This window comes from Akebia trifoliata, chromosome 15 (genome assembly GCF_017979445.1).
Source record: "Akebia trifoliata isolate Shusen 1 chromosome 15, ASM1797944v1, whole genome shotgun sequence".
In the NCBI taxonomy this organism is placed as follows: domain Eukaryota; kingdom Viridiplantae; phylum Streptophyta; class Magnoliopsida; order Ranunculales; family Lardizabalaceae; genus Akebia; species Akebia trifoliata.
In genome coordinates, this window is record NC_141389.1 from 14,144,316 (window position 1) to 14,166,454 (window position 22,139).

The window sequence follows — 22,139 nt, forward strand, 5'->3', positions numbered from 1 at the left end:
CATCAAAACAACCCTAGAGCCTACGTTACGCTTAGGAAAACTCATTCAAACACATAAAATAACAAATCGAAACCAAATAAATCATTTCGCCAATTTTCATAGAATTTAACAAAATTATGAAAATGCCCCTCATAAAGTTCACGATCATTTCATACAAAAAATTTCATGAATGACAAAAATCAACATTCCCATTGAATTCTTTATGAAAAACTGATTCCAAAACATTATGGAACATTGAAAAATGACTTAAAACGCAAAAAATCCTCTCCGAGGGCAAAACGATAATTTTATAATCTTAATAATTAAAAATTTTAAAATTAATAAATAAACCATTAAATAATGTAAAGTAAAATATTAATAAAATTAATTTAAAATTTTGAACTAAAAAATCGATCAATCAGGCTTTCGGACAAAATTGTTGATGGTTGCTAGGATATTTATTCAAAGATCCCTCCATCTGGGGGCCCAAAGAATTAAAGATATAATAAAAAGGGGTTCTCCAAAAATTAAAGTTAATCAAGTAAGACTAAAGTCAATCTTAAAGTCAATCAAGTAAGACTAAAAGTCAGCCAAGAAAGACTAAAGTCAAAGTATTAAAGTCAATCTCCCAAGACTAAAGTCAAAGTCCTAATCTAAACTAATCAAGTCAATCTCATAAGACTAAAGTCAAAATCCTAATCTAAACTAATCAAGTCAATCTCATAAAACTAAAGTCAAAACCCTAATCTAAACTAATCAAGTCAATCTCATCAGACTAAAGTCAAAATCCTAAATTAAAACCCTAAAGACTAAGTCAATCTTATAAGACAAAGTCAAAACCCTAAAAGAAACCCTAATCAAACCCTAATTCTTCTAAAAAAACTTTATAAATAGGAGCCTCCACACCCTATTTTCTTATAAAAAAATAAATCCTAAGAAAAGTAGGTCAAAAAGCTTCCCTAGCCTCTTATAAACCCTAATTTTGAAGTCCCAACTCCTTACCTAACACCCATACTTCAATTTTAGCTGAAAAATACTTAGAAGCTCTTCAAAAACACCCCGAAATCCATAAATAAATAATCCAGATCTAAGGAAAAGATATCTCGCCTCAAAGATCGGAAGTCAGATCTGGAGACAGAACGAAGCAAGGAATACTATACAAGGAGTTACTTTGTCAGATCTGAGGGAACAAGAACATTGTCTTCGGAAAGGTATAAATTTCTTAATTTTTTTATTACTTAGGTCTTTTAGCGATGTAGTTTATTTGGGAATTAGTAGAGACCGGCGTTTGTCGGGCGGGGTTGGTGCCTAACACCTTCCAACCCTGTAACGTGATCCCTGGACCCGTATTTTTCTTTTGTAGATTAGTTTATTTGCCTTTTAGAGTCAAAGTTCGGTTCCTAGACCGTAATAACTAGGTGGCGACTCCTAAACCTCAAGGGTCAAAAGCGGATCCGTGCACCCCACGGATCAAGGGCGCTTTCACATTTATAATAATTACTAGCCTTCTTTCTTTCCTTCTTGCCAGCTGCCTTTCGAATCACTACTAGTTTAAAGTGCTTATGAATTCGCTTCATAGTATCCCTTCCCTGGGCTAGTGAATACCAACGGAAATCATCTTCCTTGCTTGATTTGGGAAAGAGTTCTCATGGATGGTGATGGTGGCTTTGAAGTTATAGCTTGGTGCTTCCCTACCGGAGTACTCGCATGAAAGAGCCTCCTCTCCCTCATATTACATTGACCCTTGCTAGAAGCACTACCGGAACGCTTTGAAGTCTCGCAAACTCCATTGCTTTGCTTGAGCGAACCACTATGCTTGGCTGCTTATGGCGCTTAAAAAGTGGCATAATTGAGTTACCTGGTTGAATGAGATTCTTAATACCTTTGTTTAGGGAAGGAAAATGGGCTACGAAGCCTCTGTTCAAAAGTAGCTCGGGTGCAAAAGTAAGTAGATCAAAACCGGTAGTCTGCTAGCGCTAATACTAGGCCTTCCGTTCCGATTAAAGCTTTCCTTTCTTATGGTATGGAGCAGGGAATGTTCTCTTATGTCTATTCCTTTGATACGTCTCCAGACGCGGAGTCTTCGGCGGATGAAACTCTTCTTAATTAAGATTCGGCGCCTGAAACGGCTTCTGATTTGGCTTACGATTCGGATTCGAATGGAGATGCTACTTCGGGAAATGCTATTGAGGGTCGATGTAATTGAGCTCGTTCATCAAAGTGCAAAAGGTGGCTGGAGCGGCCGAATGGCATTACCAGAAAGTCGAATGCCCCTCCCCTGAACGTGTCACGCAGCAGCGGCCAGCAGGTTCGTCGCCCTCAGCTATCCGCACGTCGGTAATACCCCGACCGGCTTGGTGACGCCCTGCGCCCAGCTGGTCGAACAGGTCGGCTATCAAATTCGGTTCTTTATTGTGACTTTGTTGAGGGCTCTATAGTCAATGCACAGGCTACGACTGGAGTCGTGCTTCTTTTGGAACAGCACCGGTGCCCCAAACGCTTTGATGGCCTGACGTAGCCTGCGTCAATAAGATAGACTTCAAGAGGTACTCTATGATAACATGTACTCGGTGCACCTAGAAGTATGGTCTCAAGCACAAAGCAGTGTAAAATAAAGCTAGTCCCATCTTCTCGATTCTAGAATATTGTGTTTTTGCATCGATGAAGGTCTTACTCAAGAAGCATATGGGTTGTTCTGCCGCTGTCCCAACCCTAACCAAGATTGAACTGAGAGCGTATTTAGAAATCGCTAGGTACAATCCTAGTTCTGGCTTGGAGAGTATAGGCAATCAACCTAGGTATTCTTTCAATTCTGTAAAAGCTTGCTCACATTCTTCTGTCCATTTGATTTGGTGTTTTGTCGTAATAGTTGGTACACAGGCTTGCATTTATCTAAAGACCTGGATATGAATCTATTAAGGGCTACAACCCTTCCTGCCAATTTCTAGACTTATTTATACATTTTTGGGAAAGACATCTCTAGTAGTACTCTAATCTGATCTGGGTTGGCTTCTATACCTCTCTTCGTAACTAGGTAGCCCAGGAATTTTCCCAAAATTAATGCAAAAGTACATTTGTCCAGGCTGAGCTTCATCCCAAATTTCTTTACTCGTGAAAAGACCTCCTCCAGATCAATAATGTGGTCTTCCTTCTTCTTACTCTTCACCAACAAGTCATCAATATAGTCCTCTAGGGTCTTCTCCAACAAATCTCTAAAGAGCTCTGTTACCAATGTCTAATAAGTTGCTTATGTATTCTTCAAATCGAAGGGTATAACTTTGTAGTAGTAAATCCCTTGCTCAGTGATGAATGTTGTCATCTCTTGGTCTATTGGGTTGAGTTGTATCTAGTTGTAGACTGAATAGCTATCCATGAAAGACAGTCTTTCGTGACCTGAAGTTGCATCTACCAATTGGTCTATCCTCTGCATAAGAAAGTTATCCTTAGGGCAGGCTTTATTTAGGTTTGCAAAATCGATACAAACCCTAATTTTTCCATTCTTCTTTGATACTGCCACTATATTTACTATCCAATCAGGGAACTACACTTCCCTGATAAAGTTTGCTCCAATCAGTTTGCTCACCTCTTCATTTACCACTTCTCTAAACCAAGCAGCTAACCTCCTTGACTTCTATTTTACTGGCTTGACAGTTGATTCCATGTTCAATTGGTGGAAAATTACTTCATGGCTAATCCTCGACATTTCTTTTATGGACTAGGCAAAAACATCCTAGTTCCTCCTCACGCAGTCTGTTAGCTCTCTTAGCTCTTCTGATGCCAACTTGACTCCTATCCCGTTATGTCTACCTTTCATTACATCCACTATCTGGACATTCTCCAGGCATAGGGGTTCTCTAAGCTAGGTATTCCCCTACTGTAATTTCAATTGTTGAACATTCTCTTTGGAGAGCTCCTCCTTGTCCAACGTGCACACCTGGTCTGCTACCTAATCTTTTCGTATATCCCATATCCCTTACAATATTGGGAATCTCAGGACCTAGTAGTATGTTGAAGGAATGGCCCTCATCTCATGGGTCCACCATCTACTCAGCATGGCATTGTAGACGACCATAAACTTGGTCATCAAGGTTATTGGTCCTACTTGCATAGGCAAGACTATTTCTCTCCATGGCTGGCTTGTCCTTCCATCAAACCCAATCAAAGGGACTCCTGCTTGGGTAAGCACACTCCTATTAAGTCCCATCTTCTGAATAGCTAAGCGTACGAGATGTCAACAGAACTGCCGCTGTCAATCAACACCCTCTTGAGAGTAAAGGTGCCCACCTAGAGGGTTGCCACAAGTGCATCATAATAAGGTCTTGCTACCCCCCTTGAAATCTTTATCTATGAAAGTCATGATTTGCTCTTCGTAGGGCTCCGTCTACTCTGTGGGCCGATTTCTTGTCATATAAATGTGAGCAAGGTGTTATGCTCGTTGCCTCTTGTTTCTTCATCAATCCTATTTAGGCCTGACCTTCTACTTTCCTACTTAAGAACAACATATATAACTACTGCCCTTCCATCCTGCCCTTCAATAAGTGGTTGGTCAGGCCTCTGATTTCTTTTTGTCTTCTAGGCAAGTCTCTTAATATGTCTTACTCTGCCAACCTCTATAGAAATCTTCTCAAGGCCTCCTACATGTTGGTAGTATGTGCCCATACCTTGTGATACTCACAATATCACTCATCTAGATTTATCTGATCTTGAGGAAGTGGTACTGGCCACTCAAAATAAGGCTCATTCACAATGAGCGATAATATTTTGCTATGGGGCATAAAGAAATATGTCCCCTCTCTTCTCTGTTTTCTATCTTACTCGAGCGGTCTCTTCCTGCTCTACTACGGTGGTTGATATTGCTTGTTGGGCTTTACCACAGCGTGTATTACCTTGTTTTTACTAGACGAATTCCAAGGATCATCTTCTAATCTGATGTATTTTTCTACTCTTTCGAATAGATCACTTAGTGCCTCTGATCTCCTCTTCACGAGAGACCTTTACAATCCTGAGTTAAATGGCAAAGAGCTTCTGAACACCACTACGGACATTCTCTCATCACAACTCTCCAGGGACATCGCTTCTTACCTAAACCTACTTGTGAATTCTTTAAGACTTTTCTCAAATTACATTCTCATTCTGAGCAAAGCATCCACATATCTGTCATTTTTCCTATTGCCAATGTATCGTGTTACAAAGGCAGTACAAAACTCCTCAAAAGAAACTATTGATCCACATGACAATTTGTGGAATCAGGTTAGCGCATTTTTCTATAAACTAGAAGGGAACAACCTACACATTAAGCCCTCATTCCCTTCCCACAATGTAAGCATATGTTGAAAATGGAACAAATGCTCTATGGGTCCTTCATCCTAGAGTAAGTGGTAAAATGAGGTGGCACGAACTTCTTCGGTATTTCTTCAATAAATATCTCTGTTGTAAAGGGTGACTTATGAATTTCCATATTAATTTGCACTGCCACCATGCCAATATCTATACTCTTCATCTTCTTTTTCTCCTTTTGGATCATCTCTCTAATCTCCTCTCGAATCAGATCTTGTGTGGGCTATGCTCAAGTAGTTGTAGTGGCAACTTCTATTTCTCCTGCTCCTGTTGGGATCAACAGTTGAGAACTTCCTTTTACATTTGAAGTGCAATCATCTCCTATAGAAAGTTGAGGATTTATTAGTATGAGATATTGTCTTGTTGGTTACTGGTTCTCAAGACACTAACTTAGGTTCTGATTCTATTAAGCTAAGTCATTCATCTTCTTCTGTATTTCATCTTGCTGCTTCTTCATGACTTCTAACATTGCCAAGAGTTGGGTATCTATTGTAGGTACCCCGGGTAGATGTGCATTAACTTCGATGGTTCTAGTGGATCTCTCAATTATTTTGACTAAAATCATTATATTATTGGATTCCCATGGATGACACTAGATTTGTGTGGTCAGATTCCAATTATCAATGCTAATAGACTCTGCCTTATGGATCCGAATTCATTCCTATCACCTCCCTTTTCGTGTCGGCGTGGTACTTGTCAAAAACTCTCCAATACTCAAGTTAGAGTGTAGAGGAATAATTTAATAAATTGGCTAGACCTCCAATTCACCAAAAGATCTTTTTCTCTATGCTAATTGTGTTATTTATAAACCCTTTCTTCGAATCAAGGTTTCTCCTACTCACGGGGTGTAATCCTGAGGAATCTCCTGATTCCTCTGATCCTAAATGGAATGGGAATCTTTTGGATTGGTTATGCTATATTGGAGATATCTCCTCCGAGATCTCTAGGCTTAACGTGTGCATATCAGGATTATGGGTATTCTTTGATCGGGTCTACCCTACTTTGTAGATCAAGTCTTATTCAGTATTGTGCTATCCTTCTAGCCATACCAAGTAATCTCTGCTTTAACCTACCCTTCTGTTGGGTAGCGTTCGTATGTTGATCTACACATGGTACTACTCAACCGACCTGGACACGTGTACGATCTAGATAACTAGCGGTTATTTCCCTCTACTGGTGCTATTAAAGTTGAAAGGTTGAAGCTTGGTACATCTCTCACTATGGCGTTGACTATAGGCCTATTGCCTCTCCTATTGTGCATTGGCAATGGGTTTTGATTGATGTTTTGTTGAGGTATTTGAGCTGCCAGACCATCTAGGATGATTATTTTTCTATTAATCAAATTTTGGACTTGGTGTTTAAGGTGCCAACATTAGTTAGTAGCATGCCCTAGTGCACATATATGAAACTCACAGAATTGATTAGGATTGTACCCTAGTCCTTTTATTGCCTCTAGGTTTAGTTACCTTTTGGTGAGATATTCTCCCTTGAGTAGTGTTGGGAATAGTTTTGATAGTGTCATCGGTAGATAAGTGAATACTGTTGGGATCCTATTGGGTTTGCGCTGCTCGGTTTCATGGTTTTGAAAGAACTATGGGTTTTTACCAAATACCGAGTTCTGAACAAATAGTGGTGTTTGCGGAATAGGTACCGTTTGAGGTGGGTTTACCTTGAAGGGGACCTAAGGTTTTAGCAGCCTCTAAGTCACTTTGATGTTGAGATGAAGAAAGGTTGAACAGGTTGTAGATTGTTAACTTGTGTTTCCTCCTTTTTCTTGTTCAAAACGATTCGCTTTTATTGGGTACAACCACCTGTTGGTGTCCCTAGACTAGACAAGTCATAGACTAGACCTAACTGAATTCCATCTTCAAGTCGATCCGCTACTTAGACCAACGACGAAAAGCTTGTAGTTGTGTGACGTACCAGATGTGTGTAGAATGAATGGCCTAGAGTTGAGATAAATATGGTGTTCATCTCTTGTTCAGTCATCGGTGGTTTTACTTTAAAGGTCGATTCCCTCCACCTATGGGCATACTCCTTTACATTTTTTTTTGGCTTTCAAGTTATTTTGGCCATATCATTCTTATCCAATCCCATGTCAATATTGAATCTGTACTCCTCTGAAAAAATGGTAACCAGATCTTGCAAGCTATTAATTCGAAAGTGATCCAATTGAGAGAACCATGAGAAGGCCGCTCCCGTTAAGCTTCTTTGAAAGAGTTGGACAAGCAATATATCGTTATACTTCTAGAAATCAGGGCACTTGAACTTTGGCGATAATGGTGCATTTGGGTATAGGCAAAGATCTTTGAACCTCATTCCATTTACGGAATCCTTTCATTTCATTTTTCTGATTTCCTCCTCGATTGCCTCAAGCTTGTTGGATAGTTTATCTTTTATGGTGCTCCTCACTTCCACTGCTCTAAATTTACATTCTTCCTCTTAAATGACCTCATGTCATTATTGGTTGCAATGAATGTGAATTGGTAATCCTTGATTGACGAGAGCCATGGTTAGTAAGGTATTCTATATTGGTGACTGTTGTTGTTTCGACATTACTTGATTTGAGCCAAAAGCTTGATGTTAAGCAACCTGAATTGATGCTTGGATTTTCCATTAATAGGTTTAGAATCTTGTCATGTTTTTTCAATGCCTTCATCACCACATCTAGCTTGAAAGTGAGATTTATTATCACTTCTATCACTAACTGTTGAGGTTGCTCCGATGTGCTCATGGATGGTTACGAGCGTAGAAAGTACGGAGGATTATTAGGTGGCAAGTACTTCTTTTTGGGCCGTTTGACCACCTATGGACAAGAGGTTGAGCATTATTATGTTATTTGCATAATGAGGATGCACAATGATTTATTAGGTCAAATTGGATTAATTGGTAAATTGAATTAAGAAAATCTTGGATTGGGTTTGATATTGAATTTGTGAAGGTTTGTTAGGACAGAGCTGGATTTTTGTTAGCACGGAGCTAAAAGTTCATCGATAAGGAGCCAGATATTGGTATACACAAAACTAGTATTCGTTAGCATAAAATTGGAGGTTCGTCAACACATGGCCGAATGTTCTTCAACATGGAGCTAAGGCTTGTCAGCACAGAGCTAGAGGTTCATAGACACATAGCCAGAGGATTGTCAGCACGGAATTGGATGTTACTTAGCATAGAGCTGGGATTTGCTCGCACGAAACTGGAGGTTTGTAGGCATAGGGTCGGATGTTTGTCAACATAGAGTTGGAGGTTCATAGGCATAAAACCAGAAGATTGTCAGCACGGAGCTAGAAGTTCATTGGCATGGAATCAGATTTTGGTCAGCACGGAACTAGGCTTTGTCAGCACAAAGTTGGAAGTTTATTGGCAATAAGTTAGAGGTTTGCCAACATGGAGTTAGAATTTATCAGTATGGAGCTGGAAGTTCATTAGTACAGAGTCAGAGATTTGTCGGCATGGGATTGGGGTTTATCAGCACAAAGCTGGAGGTTCATCGACATAGGGCCGGATGTTGGTCAGCATGGAACTAGAAGTTCATCGGCATAGAGTTGGAGGTTTGTCCGCACAAAACTGGGGTTTGTTAGCACAGAGCTGAAGAGACTCGAAAAATAGACAAATTCATCAGCACAGAATTGGAATAGATGATGTGTGTTAAGTTCTTGTGAATCTTATAAGTAGTTCCTTAAATATTATTTATTTATTTATTTATTTATTTTGTTTTTATTTTTTTTATTTTTTTTATTTTTTTTTATTTTTCTAATAAAAAGATTATCAACAACGATGGACATGATAGTGGACTTGATTAAAATTGATCGGATGATGACAGATTCAATTGTGATCGATTGTGATTGCTTGACTTGATTGAGGTCCATTGAGATAGTTAACCTCGTTGGGATCAATCATGGATATTTGACCTGATTGGGTCTATCGTAAATGGTAGACCCAATTTGGGTTGATTGTAAATGATTTGGATCAATTGTGGATAATGGATAGTAGACCCAATTTGGGTCGATTCTTGACTTGTAGGTCCGATTTGGATCAAATTTAAAATGTGGCCCCAATTCGAGTTGAACATGGATTATGGACCCGATTCGAAGAGATTCTTGATCATGGACCCGATTCAGGTTAAAATTGGATTGTGGACCCTACCCGAGTCAAAATGTGGATCTTAGGCTGTGGACCTAGATCAGGTCAAATATGGATCAAGGTCCCAATTCGGGTCAAAGTTGGCTTGTGAACCTGGTTTTAGTCGAATATAGCTCGAGGACCTGATTTGGGTCAAACTTGGATCATGGACCTAGTTTGGGTCAAATGTGGACAAAGACCCGATTTGGGTCAAATGTGGGTCGAGGACCCAGTTCGGGTCAAATATGGATCATAGACCTGGTTTGGGTTCAATATGGATCATAGACTCGGTCTGAGTCAACTATGGATTGAGGTTGGTGGTGCGCCACATTGGGCAAGGATCAGCTTTTATTGATAAAAAATAGGTGGACTCAATTTGGATCGTACATTGACACTTAGGAGAGACTAGATCTTATTTTAATTGGTGACGAATGGTGGGCCCGATCTTGATGATGAAAATAATCCATGTAAGTGTTTTTAAGCCTTAAAATCCATTAAAAAAAATTAAAAACCAAGATAAAACTATCAAGACTGATGGAAGAGACAAAATGAGCAAAAAATAATAATTTTTAAGTCCATATTTCAAGTACGGACCTAGGTATTTTATGTTGGTTCGTACGTGAAACATGGACCAGTAGGTTCTTTTTCAACAATTTTTTTTACTGATTCGTGTTGTAAGCATGAACAATGAATTTTCATGTCTATCCGTGTTTTATACACAGATAGTACATTTACGTGTCTATCCGTGCTTGATACATGGACCAATAAGTTCCAAATCGTCGTTTTGAGGGACATTGCCACTGATTTTTGTATTAGGCCAAAATCTAAGGCACATTGCCTCTGGTTTTTTGCTCAAGCTAAGAAAAAACACATTCTTTTTTGTTTTTCCTTTTGATGGTATGCACAACTAAAATAAAAGAAGATTTTCCCCTCTTACCTAGGAGATAAGGAAAGGAAAAAAACATACTTAGGACTATACAACTTGCCTTCATAAGCTTACATCTTAGGCTTCAATAATAAGTACAACTCGCAATTGGGGGTTGATGCATTCGTGTAGAATATGTGTCCAAGCACATCTAGTATGGCATATGCATGCAGCTAATAGGTGGATTACAGTTACCCAATCTTTAAACCTTTTTTTTTTTATAAATGCCCAATCTTTAAACCTTGATGCATACCAAAGTACACACGTCGTAAATTGGTGATCAAATTTGATGTGTTCGTTCCCGACACTAGAAATAAACTATCTCAAGCCGTAAAACCACTAAGCATCAGGATTTGATATTTTTATTCATTTTTTTACTAACCCCCTTACAAGCATTTAATTGAATAAGAAAAAAATAAATAAATATTACAACATATCCAACGTGGAAACGCAACACATAAACAACAAACAAGATTAGTAGGCAAAAAAGATTTTTTTTATAGAAAAATGACCAAGTCAACAAGAGGGTTGAACCTATTCCCCAGTGGAGTCACCAGTTGTAGATATGTGATTTTTGAATTCGAAGATCACCTCTATGAGGATTTGGAATCGCCACCATTCCTCTTTGTAAGGGATGCTTAACACCTTCCCCTCTTTGTAATAGGATTGCTTACCTAGATCTTAGGTGGATCAGTATTTTATCAATACGAGAGTCACTAAATGCTAAAAATAATACTTTTTTTTTTCTAAAAATACGTTTTGGGTATTCACACTTTCTTACAAAAAGGAATGGTGGCAACTCCAGTTCCTCGTAGGGTGATCTATGGATTCAAAAATCATATATCTACAATAAGATGTAAATTAGTTCTTAGATTTTAGATATTCTAGACTTTCTACATATCTAGACTTCTAACAAACTAGGGATAGGAATGTCTTTGCACTCAAAATTCTAGAGACTTCTTGAGGATGGGAAAAGTTATCTTAGCCTCTTGAATTTGTTAAATTTACTTTGAATCCTCTTGAAATGATGAACAAGGTTGATGGCACTAAGGTAAGTTATTCCTAATAAGTATCAACAAATCAAGGTTAGAAGAGTAATTTTACCTAAATAGGAACTAATGTTTATTTGGAGTCAATTGTAAAAGAAATGGAGAACTTATATAAAAAACTTGGTGGGGAACTTAGGGAAGAATTAATGCATGAGTATTGTAGTAATTAAGGAGGGTTTTGTTGAAAAATAAGTTATTAAGAGATAGGTTTAAAGAGTCATTTCCCCTAAGCAATCTTGTAAGTACATGAGTTCTAATAAACTCAATCGAATGGGCCTTGGGTAAGGATGCTAGAATGCCAATTTTGCCTAAAATGATTACTTGCTCAAGGTTCTGTTAGCAAAATGCATTGGGTGATAGGTGACCCATGGCCCTAAAGAAAATTTCTCTAGGCCGTGGGTTACCCAAGGCCTGGCTTAAATAAGCTTTAAAATTACTATTTTAGAGAGTTGGGCTCCATTAAAGTGGGCCTCCCTCGATCTAATTTGAAGACTTAAATGGACTTCTCTTAATTGGATTTTGAAAGCTTTTAGGCTCGATCCAAATAAATTAGGGTGTCTATAGCGTATATGCCAAGATCACACAAAATGGCTATGCAATTGTGTATCTCTATGTAGATGATATGCTTATTATAGGTAGCAATAATGATATCATTAAAGCTACCAAGAAAATGCTTACTAAAAATTTTGATAAGAAAAGCTTATGTGTTGCAAATGTTATATTAGTAATAAAGATTTCTAAAATATTTGATAGACAAATATTATCTCTATAACACTATATTGAGAAAATACTAGAAAATTTTAACACATAGAGAGATAGTCTAGTAAAAACACCTATAAATGTAAATTTACATCTAGTTAAGAATATTGGTCAAACTATATCTCAGATAGAATATGTTTGTATCTAGGAAGTTTAATGTATATCATGAATTGCACATGTCCTGAAATAGCATAGTTAGTTAATAAACTAAGTAGATTTACAAGTAATTAAGGAAAATAACATTAAATGGCAATACATCCTAAATTATGGATTGTACTTCACAAGATGGATGTTTCACTTAAAAGGTATAATGAAGCAAATTGGATATCAGGCACTAAGGACTAATGGATATGTATATACAATTAGAAGTGCAATCGTATCATGGAAATCTTCAACGCAAACTTGTATTGCCAGATCCACTATGGAATATAAATTTATAGCTTTAGATAAGTTGGAGAAGAAGCTAAATAGCTTCGCAATTTCTTCAAAAATATTCCATGTTGGTCAAAACTTGTGCCAACAATATGTGTACATTGCAATAGTCAATCAATTATCAAAAGGGCAGAGAATAATATATATAATGGTAAATCTCGACGTATTCATTGAAGATATGATACCATGAAGGAGTTACTCTCAAATGGAATAATTTCCATAGATTATATTAAATAGAAGGACAACCTTATGGATCTATTTACTAAAGGTTTGTCGAGAGATAAAGTTAACTACTCATCAAGGGGAATGGGATTAAAACCTATACCTAAAGAGTCTTCTTAGTGGCAACCGAAACTAGTTAACTGGAGATCCCAAGATCTAGGTTCAAAATGGACAACAAAACTATATATGATTTAATAGTAGCACTGGGGAGAAAACTACTCCCAATTATTCCTATGATGAAATAGTGCCACCTACAACGTGTATTAGGATAAGCTATACTATAACTTGGAAATCCAAGTAGGGTATGGAAGGATACTATTAATAGGAAATAACATATATGAGTATGAAAGGGGCCACTTTTATGAGAATTTTAAAGTCTAAAATTATGTTGAACACTCATGAAACCAAGAATTGTTCAAAGCCAAAATAAACACAGCCGTGAGAATCAACTATGTCTGGAAATGAATTGTGTGAATTCTATTGTTTAGGTATACATCAAAGGTTGAACATTTCAAGACATCATGTTCACTGATTAGCCAGTAAATCTAATAATCTTTCACTAAGGAAGGTTCCAAGCCGTAAGCTACCTATCTCGATGCAGTTATTTTCCAATCGTACTCTCTCAAGTGTTTGCATTTTCATTTGCATTTTTTTCCTGTTAATTTTCATTCAGGTGGAGGATTGTCGGAATAATGAATGATAAATTAGAGTTTGGGTTTGTCTCAAATTATAGAATTTGGGTTCATACTTAACAGCCACATAAGTAGTTACAAACCTATTCATAACAGCTACATGGACAGAAAATTGTTAACAGTTGCAATACATTTTCCATGAGTTATGTACCTCTTCAAAGATGTATATTAAATGTTAATAAGTGTAATACCCTTTCCAACAGTCATCTGCCTCTATGAATTGGTGTTTTAACTGTCATGTTTCTTCTATTTATAGTCCATCTCTCATTGCATTCTTTTTACAGAATTTTTCTTGATCATTTTGCATACTATTTTCATAAATAGAGAGAGTGCAAGTCAGTTGTTCCACTGTTCTTGTGGTTTGAAGTGTTGCTATCACAAAAAAGAAATCGTTATATCTTGGGAGGCAGTCGCCAAATATCGTGAGCACCAATGAGGGGTGAATATTGTCTTAAGGACATAAAATCAGACCCAAGTCTCAATCTCATTTTTTTCCTGTTTTTTTGTGTACATCACTGTAATTGTTTTGAATCCTATTTTAATTCAGTTTCCATTGAGTCTATTTTAACCCAAGAAACAGTCAACATTTTCTCAATCTAGTACTGAATTTGAATAGAACCAACTTGCTCTAACTGCTGCTAAAATTTCATGGCCACGACAATTGCTTTGTGATGTGCATATTTATCTAACTTCAGCTCTGCTAATTGGTTTGATAACGTTAGCTATGTTGCCTTAGCATCCAACCTGGTGTTTTATGCTCACACGAAACATTTGGAAGTTGATTATCATTATGTGCACGAGAAAGATGTTCGCAATGAACTTCAAGTGTGGTATATTCATTCCGTCGATCAATTTGCCGATATCTTCACAAGAGGATCAGCTCCGGTTCATTTTCATCAGTTAAAAAGACAAATTGATGGTCCCTCTCTTTGATTATGTTTATCTGTTTATTTTATTTTTTTAATTTGAATTTGATTTTTTTCTGTTAATATCAGCTTATTCCCAAATTAGATACCCCAAACCCCAACTAAACTCTTTTTTTTTCTTTTTTTTTATTTCCTGCAAAATCCATTTTGTACATATTCAATGTAGGAGCATCTGATTACAATGGCATTGCATCAAAAATAGAACTATGAGCTTACATTTTTAATTGGAATAAGAAAAATCCAATTCATTAATTTCTCTACGAAAAATTGAAAAGAAAAAGAAAAGAAAATTATATTTTAGTTCTCCCAATATCTAATTACAAATTATCATGCTCAATGACCTGTGCTCCACGCCACTCTTCACCAGGGTTCACGACCACTGGCACTAGCATGGATGCAGGCCCAGTACAGATGAAATAGTCCTTCCCATACTCTTTTGAGGAAGACCCAGGGCTCGATATATAAATATCTTCGTAACCCATCCGTATCACCCTAAACATAAGCCCATTTCCCTGAATAAATAAATAAATTACACATTGAAAGAAGAAGGGTGTTAACATGGCTAATGTAAAATTATATTCATCATACGATAACAGAAATGAACTTGAATCTTATAACCATTTAAAAATGCATCCACAAGTATTCAAGTTTAGAAAACAATTTGGGTTCCTCTTAGCAAAATTTCATTAATTAACTACCCATACACATAAATAAAAATAAAATGTAAATTCATTGAAGCTATAACTGAAATCACTGCACCATGGTATGTATCATGAAACAACTTACATTCAAAATTTTCCACCTTTCTATGAAAATGAACTAAATATCAACCTAAAACTTAAATATAGTAAAATAAAATCCTAGTATAGATTTTTCAGATATTTTTATATTACTCAGTCATAGGTTTGATTAGAAGTCAACTTTGACCAAAAATTCGTTTTACCATAAACACTAAAAAGTGAATTGTGGGGAAGAAGTGGAACAAGAACATTACCTGATCAATGGCTTCATACTTTGAAGGTGGGGTGTTATAAATTCTCTTTAATCTTTCCTTTGGAGGAGCTGCATACACTCTGCTTAGTTTATTCTTCAATATGGTACAGGGATTATCTTCCACAGTCCATGAACCTTGTTTATTCTCAGGCTCAGAACCGAAAGAGAACCATCCTGGAGATTCAGGTTTCATGGCTTTGGTTGGAGATAATATTCCGAAGCTTGACAATAAAGGTGGGTGAGTGCAGTAGGAGCAACCCTTGAGTCCTTGAATTGCTGATCCACCTTGGCTTTTAAGTTTTATATGGCTTAGAATCGCACTCGTTAGATTCACGGCCTTGGGTCCATTGTTCTTCACTATGACTGCTGTTGCCATACTAAGGGGATAGAGTGAAACAACGTAGGTTACTTCAAGGTTTCCATAAGTGCAGCTCAATTCAACCTGTGGCATGCAAAATGGAACGAAGTCAATAGCTTCTATCTCTCTCTTCTTCTTTTTTTCACCATTTACCAGATTTGACTATATTTTTTTTACTTTTTTTGTAAATGAGGGAGTATCTCATCATCACTCTCAAGTAAGCGTGACAGACTATAATCTTGGGGGCCCCGCATGACCAACCCCACACGAGTTTTACGGGGATGAACCCAAACTCATTTAATCTGCCACATAAAGTGGAGGGCAGGGGACTCGAAGGCACGACCTAGGGAGCACACCCAGCCTTACCATAAGTGTAACACCTTAGTTTAAATCATGAAAGCAACACAAGATAATATAAAACACATAAAGAACACAACAAGATTATAATAATTTGTCATGCCCGTGTAGACTGTAGAGATGGGAGCAATTCATTATATTAACAAAGAAATTACAGTCTAGATTTCTCCCAATACCTCTAACAAATTCTGAGACCCTAGTTTTCAAGTCTGATTTGACACTTTGTAAAGTTAAACTGGATTATATTTCTCATATATAGTAGAGTTTGCGCATGCCTACCAGCACCGGCATCTTCCTTGGGATAAGGGAGTAAAAGAGGAAAGGTAATAAGGCTGGAGGGATATTATTGGAAAATGAGTAAAAGAGGAAAGATAACAAAGTGAAAAGGATATTATTGGAAAGGGGGAGAAGTGGAAAGGTAATAAATAAAGTTGAAACGGTATTCATGGAAAGAGGGGTAAAAGAGGAAAGGCAATAAAGTTGAAAGTTATCCTTGAGATAAGTGTGAAATTTAGTCTGAACCCTTCTTTATGGGGTATCATTGGGAAGACAACTGTTGTGTTTTATTCTATAAGTAATAAAACACAACAGTGGACCCCACTCCCTTTATCCTCACATAAATAAGGGTTGGGATTTAATCTTGCTACGGATCTCGAGAAAAAAATTTAACTTTATTGTATTCATCTTCTCTTCCTTTCCCAAAATGCCCTTCAACTATATCGTATTTCCTATTATACTTCCCTTCCAAAGAATACCCCCTTCAACTTCATTATCTTTCCTCTACAACCCATTTTTGAGTAATACCCTTTCAACTTTATTTTCTTTTCTCTTCTACCCCTTTAGCACCAAAGAGGATGCACTTGCCGATAGGATAAACAATATATATATATATATATATATATATATATATATATATATAAGGGCCTGAGGAGAATTTATCTGATGACCTAGGTTCAAATCCCATTGAACTCACCTACACCATCATTAATCACTGACCCCTTGCTTGCCTGGAATATATATATATATGCCCTAGGTTGAAATCCCGTTGAACTCACCACCATCATTAACTATTAACCCCTTGCTTGCTTGGCAAATATGTGTATAAGTGGTAAAGGCTCGAGGAGAGTTGATTCCATGACCTAGGTTCAAATTTAATTTGAACTCACCATACCATCATTAACCACTGACCCCTTGCTTACCTAGAATATATATATGTTAACGTCCAAGACGTCATGGGGACATTAGTATTGTTCACCAAATTCACTTTCCAATAATATCCCTTTCTATTTTGTCTTTTAGTTAAAAAGATAAGGATATGTTGGTCTTTTAGATAATAGATGCTTGTTTGCATAATAAATGTTAAGGGCATTTTAATCTTTTGAATTAAATATATTTTTGTAGTAAATACTTTGGTAATCAATGCCAAAATAATAAATACATTTATTAAGAGTATAATAGATGTATTTATTTTGTAAAAGACTAACATACCCTTGTCTTTTTCATTGAAAAAATGGGAAGGCGTATTATTGAAAAAAAATATGGTGGAGATTGCTAACATCCCCATGAGGTCTTGGTTGTTAACATTCCCCATATATATATGGTAACATTCAACAACCAACTTTAGTAGCCAAAATTTGTCATATATGGCTTAATAGTTTCGGATTTGACTGATTTTTTGTGAGGATGATCTCTATGGACAGGTGATCATCCTCACAAAAAATGATCCCAATATGAAACTTCTAACGCCATCAAAAGTTGTTTACAAATTAATGATAAAAAATCGACGGTCCACAATTCTAAGCCACTTTTGATGGGGTTAGAAGTTTCAGATTGGGCTGATTTTTTGTGAGGATGGATCTTCTCACCATAGAGATCATCCTCAAAAAAAAAAAAAAAAAAAAAATCAGCCCCTTCCAAAACTTTTAAACCATATAAGACAAAGGCATCGGCACCATATTGGTTGTCGAACGGGACTATATATATATATATATATACAATCTTGTATTCGCAAAAGTCTCACAACACATTTGTCCTATGTTGCTTAAAAATTTCGGATTGGGCTGATTTTTTGTAAGGATGGTCTCTATGATGAGGAGATCTTCCTCACCAAAAATCATCTGAATCTAAAACTTCTAAGTCCATCAAAAGTGGTTTTGGAATTTTGAACCGTTGATTGTTTACCAAAAATTTGTAAACCACTTTTAATGGACTTAAAAGTTTTATATTCAACTGATTTTTGGTGAGGATGATCTCCTCACAAAAAATCAGCCTAATCTGAAACTTTTAATCCACATAGGACAAAACATGTTGTGAGACTTTTGTGAGAATAAAGTTGTGAGCCGAACGCCTATATACATGGGGAACATATCTCAAATAAAACTTTCAACTTTATTTTATTTTTATCTTTTTCTCCTTTCCAAGAATACCCCCAACTTTATTATATTTCATTTTCTCGCCTCTTTCCTATATATTATCATTTCTCTTCTCCTTTATTCTAATAATACTCCACCAACTTTATTATCTTTCCTCTTCTCCCCTTTTTCCTATAATACCCTCTCTAACTTCATTGTCTACTCTCTTCTCCCTCCTTTCAAATAATAAATCTCCAATTTTATTATCTTTCCTATTTTACCCCTATAACCCCAAAAAAGATGCCTATGTTGTAAGCACAAACAAACTCTAGTATATTTATAAAATGGAGCATTTGTCCACCCCACCTTCCCCATACAAAGAGGAGTTCAGATTCATACACATCCCAAAGACAATTGTTTCATTCTTTCTTCTCCCATTTCCAAAAATACCCCTCTAAATTTTCCTTTCTTCTTCTACCAACTTCTTCTAAGAATACCCATTCAACTTTATATATTACATTACCTCTTCATACTCTTTTTCAATAATGCCCCTCAAAATTTATTTTCTTTCCTCTTCTCCCCCTTCTTCCATAGTACCCCTCCAACTTTATTGTCTTTGCTCTCACCCCCCCCAATCTTCCAATAAGCCCTTTCCAACTTTTTTTCTTTCCTCTTATCCCTCTTTTTCAATAATATCCCTCCAATTTGTATTGTCTTTACTCTTCTCCCCTCTTCTCCAATAATGTCATTCCAACTTTATCAACTTTTGCGGTATTTAGAAAGATCGCAACCGTTGTATCTTTGATGGAAAAGTCTCTACGTTGGAAGGATTAGTTCATTCGATTTTGGAGATCTTATTTTTTTGGAGTAAATTTTATGAGGATTTCGAGGGGGTCTTCTTTGAAGACTTCGTAGTGCGTTGGGACAGGGTGTGTTCGTTACAGCGAGACTAACTCGGTGGTCGAACTCTGTTTGTTCTCGTATTTTCCTTTGCTTTGTCGCTTTTGTCTTGTTCGTCCTCTTTGTACCTGGGTTGGTCACCTCGACCCCCTCTTTTCATTTTAATAAATTATCTTTACCGATCAAAAAAAAAAAAAAACTTTATCAACTTTCCTCTTCTACCCCTTAACCCCAAAGAGGATGTGTGTGCTAGTAGGCACAGGCAAACTCTACTATATAAATAAATCCAACACCAAAAATTGCCCTAGGTCGGTTCAATTTTAACTTTTGGTTCCTAAGTAATTAATTCATCAATTGAATTCAAGACATTCATCACTACATTATCGCTCCACCATTTCTTCCAAGATAAGAAAAAATGGAAAACAAAACAAAAAGTTATTTAAAGGACCCTAATGTGAGGTTTTCTTTGTAATGCCCCCTACCCCACAAATAAAATAAACAAATAGATGGCCTATATGTTAACGATCTATTTAGTAAACTTTTTTCTAACTAAATGCCAATTCATCTTAACTAAAGTTTTGAACAACCCATAATGCCCTTTTTGAGCTCTTCTAAGTTGAGTTTTTTAACGGTAATTGTGATCCATTCCGATGATTTGTGACAATGAATGGCGAACGAAGAATGACTTACTTATAATTTTGAAGATTTAGACATTTTCCCAACAATTTGTAACAAGGAATAACGAATGGAGAACAACACTAATAATTTTGAAGATTTAGATGTAACTTTTGATTTGAGTGTCTGTTTCACTAGTATTATAAATGCATCTAGTATTATTTAGTTAAAGATCTATCTAGTGTTGAGCTTGTCACTTTAAAATTAGCAAAGGGATGAGCTCAACCCCTTAAAATCAACAAAAGAGTGGAACTCCTCAATGGATGGATCTTCATGTAATACCTAAAATGCATGCACAATTGTCTGTTTTGATATTTTTATGTATGAAGCAGAGGTTGGGGCCGATTCAATCGATTAAGCTATATAAAACATATTTTTATTCAATGATTTGCCTTTTAATTTGGAGAATCTCCAATTATTTCCATGGAGCAACAACCCCTTATTTGCCCATTTTTTCCTATGATTAGGAAAAAAACATTGAAGAATTTTGTGATAGTGCTGAGAAATCAATTCCTAGAGAACAAGTGAAGAACTGAGAATTCACATTAAAAATAAAACCAAACTCATAAGCTCAAAAAAAAGAGATAAATAAATAAAAATTAAAGAATGAACAATCTTAGAGAACGAGAATATATAGTAGTATGTAATGAAATCTTTGAGAGAAATTTTTTTTTTTTTATTATAACTAATACCTGAAGAGCATCAATGGAGTCGGAATCGACATCCTTAACAACCCATTCTGATTTCGACAAAGGTGGTCCTTTTGAAACCAATTCCGAAACATCATTGAGGACTAATCCAAGGCCACCTTTGATAGAAGAATCTGAGCCATCAACAGGAATAGTATAGAGAAGCTCATGGAACCCGTCTTCCTTCCAATAGACCTTAGGTTTGTAGGAAGTGACAAGGCCATCTGGTATTCGAAGACAGAGGGAGCTTCCATTTCTAACTGTTAGATTAACTGTGGGAACATCAGAAGATTCTGTAAATTTGATTCCTTTACGACCGAACTTCTGTTCAAGTGTATCTGAAGTCGACAGGGTTGTTGGAGCAGATGAACATGAAATGGCTTTGAGATTGGGTTTGGGATTGGGGAGAGAGAAGGAGAGGAGAGAAGCCATGGATTGGAATTTGGAAGAAGAACTCTGCTTCCACACACTTCTTAACTCATTGCCTCATCCTGTCCTTTTAAAGTTAAAAACAACCGTTTTTTTTTTTGGTTTTTTTATTTTGGATAATTCAGACATAACCCACTTGAATTTTGGTGAATGTTTTAGATGCCCTGCATTTTCAAACTGATATACCATCCCTTGACCAGATTCTTCTATGAATGACTAAATAAAATGACAAAAGTACTCTTTCATTCAATTTCTCATCAAAATTCCTTGAACTTTTTTTTTTTTTTTTTAAAGAGTCGCGATACTAGCAACCAATAATATATATATATATATATATATATATATATATATATATATATATATATATATGACGGATGGGTCCCAATTATTTAGCAGTTGGACCCACCATAATAACTACCATTTCAAAAATGAAAACACACAACGTTTGTAATTAGTGACTCTTCGACAAAGATCAAGAGAACTCTTGAGTTTCTCCATCTAGAGCTGAAAAATCTTCAACAAATACTGAGTTCAATCAATTTCGGCAATGAAGGTTTGTATTTTTTAGTATTTCTACTTGATTTATTTCAACCAAATGAAAGATGCAACAAATGGAGTTGTAACTCAATCAAATGACCACAACGAGAATGTAATCTATAGTAGAAATGTTATATCAAACTAAAAAGTTTTCAATTCGTTTATTTTCCTTTTTTCATGTTTATCATAAAACTTGACGTCAACTCTGTAATTGAGATATTTTTGTAATATAATCAACCAATCATGAGCGACAATGTCCAAACCATGTCACCTAAGTTTGGGCGACAATGTTTAGCAATTGTCACCCAATGTTGGTTGATATAGTTTGAAAATTGTCGTCCAATGTTTGGCGACATTTTTTGAAAATTGTCGCCCTATGTTGGGCACCATTCATTAGAAATTGTGGA

General features: G+C 36.4%; 1 protein-coding gene across 1 annotated transcript; it reads right to left on the bottom strand.

The window, feature by feature from the left end:
- Nucleotides 1-14,710: 14,710 nt before the first annotated feature.
- Nucleotides 14,711-21,267, bottom strand: PNSB2 (NDH-dependent cyclic electron flow 1). Its single transcript, XM_086426479.1, has 3 exons — nucleotides 20,770-21,267; nucleotides 15,438-15,878; nucleotides 14,711-14,955 (listed from the first exon to the last, which is right to left on the bottom strand). Exons 1-3 carry the CDS (start codon nucleotides 21,196-21,198, stop codon nucleotides 14,761-14,763), a joined length of 1,065 nt encoding a protein of 354 aa, XP_086282605.1. The 5' UTR covers nucleotides 21,199-21,267; the 3' UTR covers nucleotides 14,711-14,760.
- Nucleotides 21,268-22,139: the final 872 nt, after the last annotated feature.

Bases quoted from the DNA above. Each gene is read 5' to 3' on its own strand.
- PNSB2 (XM_086426479.1), bottom strand. From the start codon at position 21,198: ATGGCTTCTCTCCTCTCCTTCTCTCTCCCCAATCCCAAACCCAATCTC. The intron at 15,879-20,769 runs GTATTAGTTATA...TGCATGCCACAG, and splicing joins ACTCCATTGATGCTCTTCAG to GTTGAATTGAGCTGCACTTA. The intron at 14,956-15,437 runs GTAATGTTCTTG...TTATTTATTCAG, and splicing joins AGTATGAAGCCATTGATCAG to GGAAATGGGCTTATGTTTAG.